Consider the following 14,041-nt stretch of genomic DNA (forward strand, 5'->3'; position numbering starts at 1 on the left):
GGGGCCCTCGGGGCAGTCACCCCCAAACTGGAGCAGTGGCTCAAACAGATCAGGAACAACATCTGACATCTCAGTCCAGAAATGTGCAGTTCTAGGCACAGCCAAGATACTGGAGGAGAACCCTCAAGCTCCCAGGCCTCTGGTAGAGGACCCGAGCTCAGAGGATGAAACAGACCACCCACGGAGGGTGAGAAGGGAATGTTTTTTTTTTTTTTATATATATATATATTTGAAAGACATTTTAAATGTCCAGATTAAATAAACAAAGCAGCAAATAAAATTAATTTTGAAGTCTTGTTGAAACCAAAGCAACAGACTGAAGATTTTTATCATTCAATTTTTGGTAAAAACAAAGAAAAAAAGAGAAACGATAAATCATGCCAATGGAATATATTGAGTTTGTTTTAATTTATCATGCAATTACCTGATTTATTGATTATTGTGACAGGCCTTGGTTTGCTGCACTTTAAATACCCAGACAGCTGCTCTGGTTTTGAACTGGCAGATAAATTCATCATCATCCTCTGTGAAATTAGTAAAACTTCTCCGCCTAACATTTCAAATGAATTCAAGATGCAGCTTCAGATGTTCAGACAAAAACTAATCCAGAAACGTTTTCTCTTTCGGTTTCTGATGCATGATAATAATAATAAAGAGCTTTGTGATGCAGTGAAGTACAGAGTCAGCAGCATGTCGGGGTTCATCTGGCCCGTCGGCGTGGAGACGGCTCTGCTTTTACCCGGTGGTGTCAGGTGGCGGGGGCTCGTCAGCGCCACCTCGGCTCAGAACTCCTGCTGCTGCTGCTGCCAGAACCAGAGAGGACAACGGCCTCGTTTCTTCTGGGAAACTGCTACGAAAATACTACAGGACGATTTGTCCTTAGAGTCTATTTTTATATTCGTCATCAACTCATCACTGAAACGTGTGAAGCTCATTCTCCGTGAATTCAAGCTTTTTATGCTGCACGATATTCCACTTCTTTATTTTTACTTCTGCTGCGAGCGTTTTAATCTTCGAAATGAAGCCAAACGAAACCAGACGCAGAAATTTCTTATTGTTTTTTTAGCAAACATCCAAACCTGCAGCTTCGGCGTCGCTGGCAGACAGCAGCTAATTACCTCCCGCCTGAGGGGGAAATCTGCTTTTAACGAGGCATTTTTAATTTGCAGAGAGTAACCTGTTTGTTTTGAAGAGATAACAGAAGGAGGTGAAGATATTTGGAAACATCCAGAGAAAAATTAAAGCACAAGATCAAACAAAATTGTCAAATATTCAGCCTAAATAAATAAGTTTATAAAACTTCTAAACTTAAAAACAAAGCTTTGACATAATCAAACCAGTGTTCTGCTGGCCTTGAAATAAGACAAAACTAACTATTAATTAACTTTACAGCAAGATATGAGAGCTTGTTTTAAATGAATGATTCTTTAATCTTGATGAAAAAGTGAAATAATCTGCCAGTGGAAATAGTTTTTCATCAATAGTAAGAAATTATTGACTTACAAGCCAGAAATGGGAGCTTCAAGTTAGTTTCTTCTGTCCTATTTCAAGTGTACTAAAATATCTGCACTGCCAAAAATACCTGGTAAGATTTTTTTTTTAAGTGTGCTCGTTTGAAACACTGAGATTCTGCCCTCAACAAAGATAATGTAATGAAGTTTTATGTGTAAATATGACACAATTTGAGCCACATTTTGTTTATGGAAGTACTTTTTAAAACTGCAAAATATGTGAAGATGTTACCATCCATCCCCTGCATCTGTTTAGCTTTTAAAATTTGCATCATGTAGCTGACGGCTCTCATTTTGGAGGGAATAGAGCGTCAGCTTGCTGTCAAGTAGCTTGAGGGATTGTCAAGGATTGAAATGAGAATGGGCTCCGAGTCTCATTATGTGCTCAAACCAAACGATCCGACACGCAGACCATTCAGAGAAACAGACATGTGGGTGGTTTGTGGGTCAGGCTAATTCTGAAATCCTGAAAAAGCAGCCGATTCTGCAGGGATTTTCTCTCCAGCTCGGGTCCTATCCTAAACATTTATCTTCAGATTACTCTAAATAGATTCACCATCCAGCAGCATTGCTGTAACAAGCTGCTTTTATGTCACCTTCAGGGTGACTTTTCACCTCCTAATGAGAATCTGCCTCATTTTGAGCAATAACTGTTCCTCACTAAATTGCAGAAGCTGCCCGTTTTGCTCAGCTTTTAAAATAAAGAGGAACGGCGGCGTCATTGTTTCTTTACAGTAACAGAAGCATTGTGGCTGCGATGAAGTGGAATTAAGTTGCAGATCTGATTTTTAATCAGTCATTTGGTGATTTCAGAAGGTTTTACCATCTATAACATCAGAATTAGCTTAAAATGTTTCTCCATTAGACTCAAATCTGGCTGCTGCAGTTTTACTTGATGTCAAACACCAAAATACTGAGGATGAAGACTAAGGAACGGGTCGAATTATTATATGGATGGGTGGATGGATGGACTGACTATAGGATGGATGGATGCATGGATGGATGGACTGACTATAGGATGGATGGATGGATTGATGGATGGATGGATGGATGGATGGACCATCGGATGGATGGATGCATGGATAGATGGATGGACTGACTTGGATGGATGGCTGGATGATGGGTAAATGAGCGGATGGATGGATGGATTGACAGTCAGATGGATGAATGGATGATTGGTAAATGAACGGATGGATGGATGATTGGTAAATGAACACATGTACTGATGGACACTTGGGAATCAACTAACTAAATAAACTAAATTGTTAGTTTGTAACAAAACCTGTAGACAAAATGATCCACCTAACAAACAAAACAACTTCCCTGAATTCATAAATAAATAAATAATGTAATAATAATAATTTAATAATCAACTATTTACATTTTTTTTTATCTGAACCATAAAGATTGTCCAGTGAAATGATCCGTGATGAAACCCTCAGCGATGGTCAACAACATCCTGCCAACTCATCCCGAAGGTCTCGTCCGTCTCCTTTAGCGACCGTCTTATGAAACGCATCAGCCATGAAAGAAACACCTTCAGAGTGCCGACTGAGCACCGACTGCTCGCACCTTTCGGATCAGCGCTGTGAGCAGCTGCTCATCAGGTTTTACATAACAACCTGCAGGGTGTGAAGTTTCAACCTCAGGCTCTGTTTCTCACAGAGCTGCTAACTCTCTCAATCTGGCTGCTCTGTGTGTTAACCAGGAAGTCTGTGGGCGATGGCGCCTTTTCTTTCCTCCACTGAATGTCGGCCACTTTGGTGAAGCTTACTTACAGACAAATTAAGCTGAAGAGTTCAGCTCTGTAAAAATGAAGAGCCCACAGCACTGAACCCCATTGAAAACCTCATTTTTATTCCTCCAAATATTGATCTCTGAACTCTTCCTGATTAAAACATTAGTGTTGTTGTTTCTACATGAACATTCACTTGTTTTCTTTGCATTAATTGAGGTCTGCAAGCTCTGCATCTTTTTGATATTTTGACCATTTCTCATTTTCTGCAAAAAATACTACATTTCCAAGATCCAAGATTTTTTCTTTAAGTGGGATGTTTTTATAGTTCCATCTGGATGTCTAGTAAATATTTAAACATTTTATCAAACATTTTATTAAAGGTAATTCAGACCAGGCTGAAGCAGTCAGACTTCTGTGTGAACGGTTTACAGAAGAATTGCACTGCAAAACTGTATTTTTTACCTATTGTCTAGTGCAAATATCTTAGTAGACTTGACATAGGACAAAACTAACTTTACCTTTCAGCAAGATATAGGAGCTTGTTTTTAATAAATAATTCCTTAATATTGATTAAAAAATACCTATTCCATTGGTAGATTATTTCATTTGTAACATGGAAAAAAAATGTCTTATGAGTTAGTTAATCTCCCAATAGAACTAGAACTTTTAAATCAATATTAAGGAATGATTGACTTAAAATGTTGTTATGTTGCTGAAAAATTACTTGTGTTAGTTTTGTCTTATTTTAAGTGCAACAAGATATTTTCACTAGAAACTAGATCAGATGTACTTTGGTAAGATTTTGTGTTTTTGCAGTGTACTTCAGTAAAAAGCAGCGCACTGTCTACAAAAGTAATAATGGACGCCGCCATCTATGGATCTGTTTGAAGTTATTCAGCAATGGGAGCCGGCAAGATCATAACGAAGCTAATAAAAAGAAAGAACGACTAAAAGCAACGACCTTTTGTGGCGCATTGATCGCAGCTTCTGCAGAGAAGTGAAGTCGGAGCGAAGAGCGGTTTGATTGTGACGAGATGCGCTTCAGTGACACAGACTTCTTTCATAAATTAATAATTATTTTCAGCCACTGTTTACGTCCAGATTTACAGCGTCTGGCTTCTGCTGCTGCAGAATCATGATTCATGTCTCACATCAATGACATAAAAGCTGGATAATGATCAGAACTGGGCCATAAAAAAATTGGATACGGGTCACATGTTTGGGGAAAAAAAGCAATTTAGGACAATTTGAAGAGACCAGATAACATAACAGGAAGCAAGAGTAGCACTACTTCAACATATTTTTACACAAGTAGAAGTAAAAAGTAGACGTCCAAGAAATTACTGAGTGAAAAAGTATTTGGTTTAAAAAGTATTAACCAAGTACTGAGAACTGATCAAATGATCAATCATTTAATATTTAAAAATTACATAATCAGATGGACCAAAATGTAAAGTTAAGTGGAAATGTTGGTATTTTAAGGACAAAAGTGGCAATAATTCATGTAAGTAACAAAAAATAACAAAATCAGGCAAAATGAAATGTTTTCCAAATCAGTTTATTTCATTAAAAAACTTATGAAACTTTAATAAAACTGCAGGTGTGTGTCTGTCTGGTGAATTCTTGGTAAAAACATGTTTGTTTTTTATTCAGTGGGTAGAAAAATCCATAAATTTTACTCAAGTAAGAGCAAAACTACTTCATAATAAAATTACTAAAGTAAAAGTAAAAAGTACAGTGTAGAAAAAAAAACTCCTAAAAGTAAAGTTACTCAATTAAATGTAATTGAGTAAATGTAACTAGTTACTACTCAACTCTGCCTAACAGTGATGGTGGAGAAAACCCACACAGCTTTATTTCATCTTCTCTAGTTAATGTTTTTCTTGCCTGGCCTTTACATTTTGGTAGGCGACCATGTTTTTGCCGTCGTCTTTCCATTTTTTTTGGATGATTTTTTTGGATAAAAAGGTTTGACAATGTTCAAACCTTTTTAACTCCGAACTTGTTTTAATGTAGTTGTTGTTATGCATTATGTTTTCTAACAAATCCATGAAGTCTTTCCACATTATGCTGACTATTTAGATTTGCTTTTGAACCATAAGAAATGGAACATTGACCAACATATTTGATGTGCATTGATGATTTTAATCACGGCATTTGGCAAAATGAAACAAAATGTTACTGGTTTTCACAATTGTTGACTATATAATGTTTTATTTTTTTCTAAAAAAATTTCATTTTCTCCAACTTCAGTTATTCTCACTGTAACAGGATTAAAAAGAAGAATATGGCCGTAATAAGTTCCTGCAGCTTTACCAGCCACTTTCTGCCATGGAAATAGTGACTTAATACTTTAAGTGCACTAATGTCTTTATTCCAGTTTGAACACAGCGTTTTACGGGTCCTCACAAGTCCTTCGTAATTACCGGATGTCACTGCTAATGAATAAAAAGCTGATCTTACCGGCGGCGGGCTCTTTGGAGGGAAACAGCTTGTTATCCAAAGTCATGCTGATGTTGCAGAAAACCTCCTCCTCATCTCGATCAGCATCCAGCTGAAACAGGCAAAAGGAAAATGATATTAACTGTGCTGTTTAAGACTTTCTTGACGTTACCTTTTGTTGCTTCTCCCTTTGTTCCCGGCGGAGTTTGACAGATGAATGAGGCTTGAAACGAGCTGAGGCGCTCTCGGGTCGTTCTGCATTCAGAGCACACCGGAAGCTTTATTAACACTACATTAATTAGCTTCTCCTGCGTGTCGATCGGCCCCTTTCAGAGCCTTCAGAAGCCCGGCTCGCTTCCTCTACATGATCAGGAGGAAAGAGGGCCGTGACGAATAAGGTTTTTGAGTGAACTTGAGACTTCACTTCACTAATCTGTTTCCAGGAGACCCTTATGTGCCATTCAGAAGAAATTACAGCAGCTGAAAGGCAAAAAGTGACCGCAGACTGTAGAAGGTGCCACAGTTTCATCTAAATGCACTGCAGAAAGACTGCAGTTCATTTAGATGCACTTTGATTTCGTTGTAATCAAAGAGATTACAACGGAATATTTAACCAGACATTTCACATGGATCTGTTTATCATGTCTGTGCAGTAGATTTTGTTATAGTGGCTTAGGGTACAGGCTAATTTACTCACAATTAGCCTGCTTAGCTTAGCATAGCTTTATCATGAATAACTGTATTTTTAGCGCCATTAAGCTAACTCTACTTATCAACTTAAAGTGCAAATTATTTAACCATTATAGACTACAAATTGCAAACAGGTGTTAATATACTCCCCTTTCTACTCACAATTAGCCTACTTAATTAGCATAGCTTAATTGTATATAACTATTTTTAGCGCAGTTAAGCTAACTCTATTGATCTTGTCAACTTAAAGTGCAAATTACTGGCTCATTATAGACTACAAATTACAAACAGGTGTTTAATTACTCCCTTTAATTCTCACAATTAGCCTGTTTAGCTTAGCGTAGCTTCACTCTATACCCTCCATTTTTAGTGCTGTTCAGCTAGTTCTATTCAACTTAAAGTGAAAGTCATTGAAAAAATATAAACTACAAATTGTGAACAACTGTCTAATTGCCCTCCTTTCTCCATTATGAAGAGTTTTTTGTGCAGTAGTTTGAGGCTTCTTATTATTATTAAAATTATATCCATCAGCCTGGCAATGGGACTAAATGGAAATTAGCCGCTTAGCTATAATCGCACGTATTTTCTTGTAAATGTTACTTAATACATAATGTTTCATTTAAAAATAATATAAACTTGAAACAATCAATCAATAACCAGAAAATATATATATATATTAATGGCGGTTATAAAACAACAAAAGTACCTACTGACTTGAACTATGACTGAACTTCCTGCTGAATCGTCGTCAGGAGAGAAACTCGCTGCAGACTCCAAACTTAAAGTAAGTGGTGACAGTGGGAGTCAGCAGAAATGTACAAAAAGGATAGACCTTTACAGATAACAAGCTTCCTCTGGAGGTCACCATGGTAACAACAACCCCCCCACCAAAGGATGAGAGCCTGCATCTAAGTGTGAGATGCGTGGGAGACTCCCTGGAGTCTACCTGCAGAGGAGGAGCAGAGGGAATCAGGCTGAGCGTTACTCAGACAGGTCTGAGCCACAGGAGAGCAGCTCGCCGCGCTTCCCTTCACAGCCACAACTATCACCCTCAAAAAGGCCAATCCACGCAAATATACACCGGAGTCCAACATCATTCAGCCTGGAGGTGTTTTAAATGTTTTCTCTCATTTCAATGTGTAAATGTCTAATTGTGAGAAAACGTCAGGAATAGGTGAAAATGTTCCCTGAGATGGTTCATCTACATTAGCTGTGAATTCTTTGTTTATTAAATTGTTTTATCATTGGTATTTTTCAGACGGAACAAAATTAGGGTGAAAATAGTTTCAATTTGGAAAATTAATCAAAATAACCAATGAATACAAAACTCCCAGATATTTTTGAAGACGTATACAAAGAAAGTAATGATTTAAATGTGACCTATTAGGCTTCCTTCAACAGGTTAGCTTAGGTCTATAGGCTACAAAAAAAATTGTTAATTACTTTTTTTGCACAACATCATTTTTAGATAAGATTTTAGTCTAAAAAGCCATTTTAAGGCATCTTGTCTCTTTAAATCCAAATAATCTGCTGGCCACATCCCCTAACTCAACGTTTACACTTGCATGTAAAATTGGCTGCAAACAAATGCACAATTATACAACCGTGCATCTTTGAAAAGCAGAAGTAGAGCCACATGCACAACCAATAAAAAATGCAGCAAGTGGTTTCTGAATAGTTAGGCAACAACAAAATACTTGTCTTTTCCAGCAGCCATTGTACAGCAGTAAAACTAACTGATAAATGTGCTGGAGCTCCACTTGGGTTGCTAGGTGACAGGCTGGGCTTTGCTGAGGTTGCTAGGTAACAGTGCAGTGCCTGCTGATTTGTAACTTTTACATTCCGAAGGTTTTTGAAACGGCTAATTTTCCAGACACCAAAAAACATCCTGAAGCACAAACGGCAACAAAAGGGAAATAAACATCAGCTGTTAATACCAGCCCAGTTTCACTGATCACACTGATGCCTTTGTGTTAAAAAACAACTAATATTGTTCTATATGATGCAAATATATTGTGCATACCCGTTTTGAACAGTAACTGTAGCATCTTTAAGCTTATTAAAAATCTATTATTAGCAAATAAAAAGTCAGCATTATAATATTTTACTTTTACACAGTTCAGATTAACATTTAAAATCGCAAACATCTCAAAACAAGAAGATTTGAGGAGACAGACGAGTATTTCACACAGAGCTTTAAGCAGCATCTCCTTCTGTACTGTGAAGCTGTTTCTGTTCTTTCGGTGCAATCTGTTTGATCAGACAGCTACTTTTACTTTGGGAGGTTCTCAAAGAGTTGGAGTTAAATATAGATGAGAGGCTGTCAAGGATTTATATTTGACTCAAACGTTTGTTTAGGATATTTAGAAATGGATTTAGCGACTGAACGATGGTGTTAGTTTATTTCCAGAGCAGGATTTCATAATAAAATGCTTTACAGACGTCTGAAAACGCCCCAGAAATGCCTCCTTTGTTTGTTTACATCCTGCCTGGATTCTAACGCAGTGCAGGCAGGACAGCGCTGAGCTCACTCGGGGAATATTTAATTAGCTCAGCCAGATTTCCTAGAACGACACAACGGCTTCAATCCTGGCCTCCACAAACAATTATCTCCACTCTGTGCAATTTGCAGTTGGTGCCTTCAGAGATCAGCAGATGCTTGTGAGAGCAACTGTCATTGGTACAAAACAACGGCAAAAAAACAGCCACTTAAATGTAACGTTTGAGGTGGAAAACTTTGTGAAAACAGAATATTTCAGACACTGTTGTCCAGGTGGTTTTAAATGGAAAAAAGACGAACAATTATTTGACTTGTATTAATCCAGCAGTGATTTACATCCAGTGTTTATAAGAGAAGTCAAAGCTGCACACACCAGAGCTGATATTTAAATAAAACAAGCTACTCTAATAACGAAGGCCTCCACTGGGCAAAAACAATTAAGACTCACATCAGATCATCCATGAGTTTAGGAGCCATTATGACTCACAGCTGAGATTCTTCCAATTATCTCATCCGGTTATTACGATACAGAGGAGGATTAGGGCCACTGGAAAAATAATCTGACTCGTTTCCCCTCAGAATCCCGAATTTAATATGAGAATTCTGACTTTAATATGTCAATGCTGTTTTAATCCATGTATTCTGATTTTAATCTGTAAATTCTGACTTTTCTCAAAATTCAGAATTTTTCTCATAATTTTGACTTTAATCTGAGAATTCTGATTTTAATATGTGAAATCTGACTGTAAAATGTGAAATCTGAATTTAATCTGTGAAATCTGACTTTTTTTCAGAATTCTGATTTTTTTTCTCATAATCTTGAATTTAACAAAAACATGATTTCTCCTGTCTTAAATCACACTGAAATAAGCTCAACATCAAATCAATCAATCGCTCAATCAAGCAATCAATCAATCATATTTTATTAATAAGTAAAGATGAGGTTTAGCTGTTAATCCCACACATAAGATTTTGAGATTTCTTTATTGTTTATATATCAACCTTCATGGATTTGGCCTTAAAATTTAATGGATTATTGATACATTTTGAAGAGTTTTATGGGGTTGAAGATGAAGGAAGATTTAAATGAACAAACTGGAAGACTCTGTTTCCTTACGATTTAATTTAAAGTTAAATAAAAAACCAGTTGTTCAGGAGCTGAAAAGCTAAAATAATTAAAAGACGAACCATTTCTTTGACCAAAAAGTGAGTCCATTTATCAGAGTTCTCAGATGAATATTTTGAAGAGAAGGCTTCACTTCGGATTTTGAACAACCTCAGAGATGACTCCGAACGTAATCATTACTATTATTACTTTAAGAGCGCTTCTGTTTCTGACAGCCTTTTGTTTCCTGAGGCGTAAAACGAAGTGATTGCAGGGAACATTTGATGAACCAGACAGACACCGAGAGACGCTGCTTGCTCCACGCTCGCCTGACAGAAAGTGGCAACAGCAATTTACAGCAGGTTCATGCCATCGATGAGGTCTCAAAACGTTCAGACCACAGAGCGGCGGCTGCAGACGTGCTTTCATTTACGGCTGTAAAGGGACAGGAAATTGGGTTTTCTCCAGGTGTTTCTGCAGAAATACAGCGCTTGGGAGAAAAGAAGAAAACTTTTTGAAAATCACTTTTAAGGTAAAACAAACTGCTCATCAGCTGATCAAATATTTGAAACCAAAACCCCCGAAAAGGAAGAGTTTAAATATGTTTTTTTTATCTGCGTGACATTAGAAAACCTCAGTCCAGATTATTGTCATAAAATTAAAAGTTCTTCCAGCTTGGTTGGTTCTCCTCCCTTTCAAAGTCTGTGATGAAGATGTTCTACTAGATCACATATTATGTTTGCAGTTGGCTTCAGAAAGAGGTTTATGTTGGGTTGAGGATCTGTCTGGATAGATGCTTCCAGTTCAGCATGGCGGACATTTCTGTCGTCTTTTTTTTTTGTCCTACAAAGATCAGGATCTTTAAATTGACATATTATGCTTCCTCAGAGAGGTTAAGACGGGTCTATGGGCTACATAAAACAAATTTCTTACATTTTCTTTGCATGCAACCATTCTTAGATAAGATTTTAGTCTGAGCAGTTCTGGCTATTTTGAGCTCCTTTCATCTTGAGCCGTTTTAGGGCGTCTCGTCACTTTAAATCCATATAATCTACTGCTGGCCACGCCCCCAATTCAGTGTTCACACTCGCATGTGAAAATGGCTGACAAAAGATGCAGAATTATATAACGGTACATCTTTGAAAAGCAGAAGTAGAGCCTCCTGCACAACCAACAGCAGGTGGTTTCTGAATAGTAACTCAATGACAAAACACTTGTCTTTTCCAGCAGCCATTGTACAGTGCATAAAGCGGTAATAATCAAAACATGCAATAGTTGCCTTTGAAGTTCTGCATTGGACATTTAAACCAGAGATGTTTCACTGAAATGAAAACGTTTGACGACACAAAGCAGATTCAGTCGCTGTGACTTCCTTCTCAGTTTAATATTTTATTTCCCAGTTTTTCATGAGAACAAGGTTGTATTACTTTTAGTTTTTCTCTGCTGTTTTTACGCCTGCCTCTCGCTTATTATTGCATGAGTCAGTTTCGAACGTTGCCTTTACAAACGGTTACAGTTTAAACTTTCGGTGTTTCTTTATGTTTACCGCACCACAAATGATTAACGTGAATGGAATCGACTTCAGAGAAAGATAAAGTTAAAAGTGAATCAAGAAGTTGTTTGTGTTGTAGCCTTGGGAAAAACAACAGTTTTTAATTCAGGTTTTGTTGCTAAAAGGTTTATCAGAATTCTTTTTACACTAAATTGGTTTTTTTTTTAATCAAGGTTGATTCAAACTTCATGAAATACTCAAAAAACTCACAAAAAACTAGCCAACATGTCAAAGAATATGAACCATTGAGCAATTTAACCATTAAATGAAGCTACTTTTATTATTTGAGACCTTCACATATTTTGTTATTGTTATAAAGAATGAGAAATGTTTCATTACCTTGACAGGATTCATATGTCTTTAGCAAGATTTAAAGGATTTACTTTTTCTTTGTAGATTTTGTATTTAATGAAATGTAGAAATTCTGAAACGTAAGTGATATGTGTATGACTCACATTGCTTGGAACAATAGCAAGAATAAAAGAGATAAAACGGTGAGTAATTTGTGAGAGGTAAATTTTTTATGGGACAGATTAAGAGGAATGTGTTTCATTATTAAAGAGATGCAACCCTCCAGAATAACTGATTTAGTGTCTTAATTAGCCGGACTCCGCTGGGAACTGCACAAAGGTTTTGGAGAGATGTGAAGCAGAAAATGATTTCCCACTTCAGTTCAACTTCTAAAATAATTGTTATGTGTGCTAAAATGAGAAACTGTGTATTTATTTTGGATTCTGAAGACTTGAGACAAAAATTTTCAGTTGCAAATTTACAAAGTGACTCTGGCATGTTTACAAAAACGCCTGCTGCAAATGACACGGTTATTTATTCCTGAAGTATTGTTTAGGAATAAAAAAAATAATCTCTGCTTTTACCTTTAAATGATTGCCATCAGGCTTTGTTAAGGTTGCAAAACCTTTGATTTATGGAGCTCAGATTACAGACATGTTTATCACAAAACAGCTGCAGGATCAGAGCTTCTGTTTCTTAAACCGCAGGTTCTGGTTCTGCTGGAGCTTTCTTCCTGTTACAGGGGAGTTTTTTCTCTCCACGGTTGCTACCTGCATGCTCAGTCTGAGGAATTGCTACAAAAATCCACAAAACGCAAACAATTATCTACCGTCACCAAGTCCAGGAGAAATGAATGTTGCAGATCTGCGGCTCTGTTTCCATTGACCATAAAACTAAACAAATTGAATTTACAAAAACTAATTTGCTTAGTGGAAACATGATGCGGTTTTTGGGCCATATTGAAATAGTATTTCGCAAAACTGCAATGGAAACACTTTTTTCGCATCAAAGCGCATGTAAAACAGCTGAAACACTGGGTGCCTTTAAAAATCAACTCAAAACTCACCTGTTTAGAGTTGCTTATGGCTGATTTAGGATTAGAGTGCCGGTTTTGATGTCTTTGATGTTTTTATCTTTACATTTTATTTCCTTATTCTCTCTGTTTATGTTTTAATGAAGGTTTTAAGCTGTGAGTACCCTTGTGAGATGGCGTACTAACTAAAACTCTGAGGTTTTAATGTTTTTATCTTTTTTTTTGTTTTAATCTTTTTCAAAATGTTTTTCTCTTTCTCACTGTTTATTCCTATTTTTATTTTAATTATGTAGAGCACTTTGAAATGCCTTGCCGCTGAAATGTGCTATACAAAAATAATTTGATTGATTGATTGATCAAACAAGTCACATGGTCAACAACCAGATGTTACTGCTGACGGAAATGACAAAGAAGACGACAGGAAGTGGTTGGGTTGGAGGATGATTTTTTGGGTGTTGTTTTTTTTTTTTTTTGCACAATGTGCAGCTGGCTCAGAAAAAGTTGTAATTCTAACATGTCAAATCCACAGTTCTTCTGTAAAATCACTGACTACAATTCCCCCAAACGCAGCTCATGTAGCCGCTCTCAAGGTTTGTTGCTCTGAATCGAACACTAACGTCTCCTTTGATGGTTGATAGATGATGAATGCTGGCGCCATGACTTTTCATGATTTATTGCGTGAACAAAATTATTCACCTGTGATTTTAATTGAATTCCTTATTTAATGGAAACATTGCAATAACAATATTATGAGTTTTTTCAACATTAGCAGGATAAAGACAAAGATTTGTGCACATTTGTAAAGCAAACGCAGCTGCTGAGTCGATGCAATCTGCTGGTTTTCTTTAGATAGAAAACACGTTAAACTCATTTGAACCATGAACTGAACTTGATGTTTGATAACTAAATGGATTGTCTGAGTCTGAACTAAAATGACTTATTTTTTGTAAAATGATGATATTTGTTGTGAGTTGGCGCTATATAAATTAAACTTTAAGTTTTATGAGGTTTTTAGTGTTGAGTTTTATGTTTTTGTTTTCCTCTTTCTGACCTGTGGTTTGTCCTAATGAGTTTCTGTCTCGTCACACTTTTGTTAGTCGCGCCTCCTGCTAAGTGCTCCTCTCGATTCTCACCCGGTATAAATATACCAGCAAGAGAAAAACAGCGAGAATCTCGTTG

General features: G+C 36.8%; 1 protein-coding gene across 1 annotated transcript in view; it reads right to left on the minus strand.

Moving 5' to 3' along the window:
- The window catches only part of ak5 (adenylate kinase 5), a 97,128-nt gene that overhangs the window by 44,367 nt on the left and 38,720 nt on the right, over window positions 1–14,041 (minus strand). Inside the window, exon 7 of the mRNA XM_008434639.2 lies at window positions 5,713–5,803. Coding sequence (XP_008432861.1) covers window positions 5,713–5,803 — 91 coding nt within the window. The remainder of the gene's footprint in view (window positions 1–5,712; window positions 5,804–14,041) is intronic.

This window comes from Poecilia reticulata, linkage group LG17, assembly GCF_000633615.1.
Source record: "Poecilia reticulata strain Guanapo linkage group LG17, Guppy_female_1.0+MT, whole genome shotgun sequence".
NCBI lineage: Eukaryota > Metazoa > Chordata > Actinopteri > Cyprinodontiformes > Poeciliidae > Poecilia > Poecilia reticulata.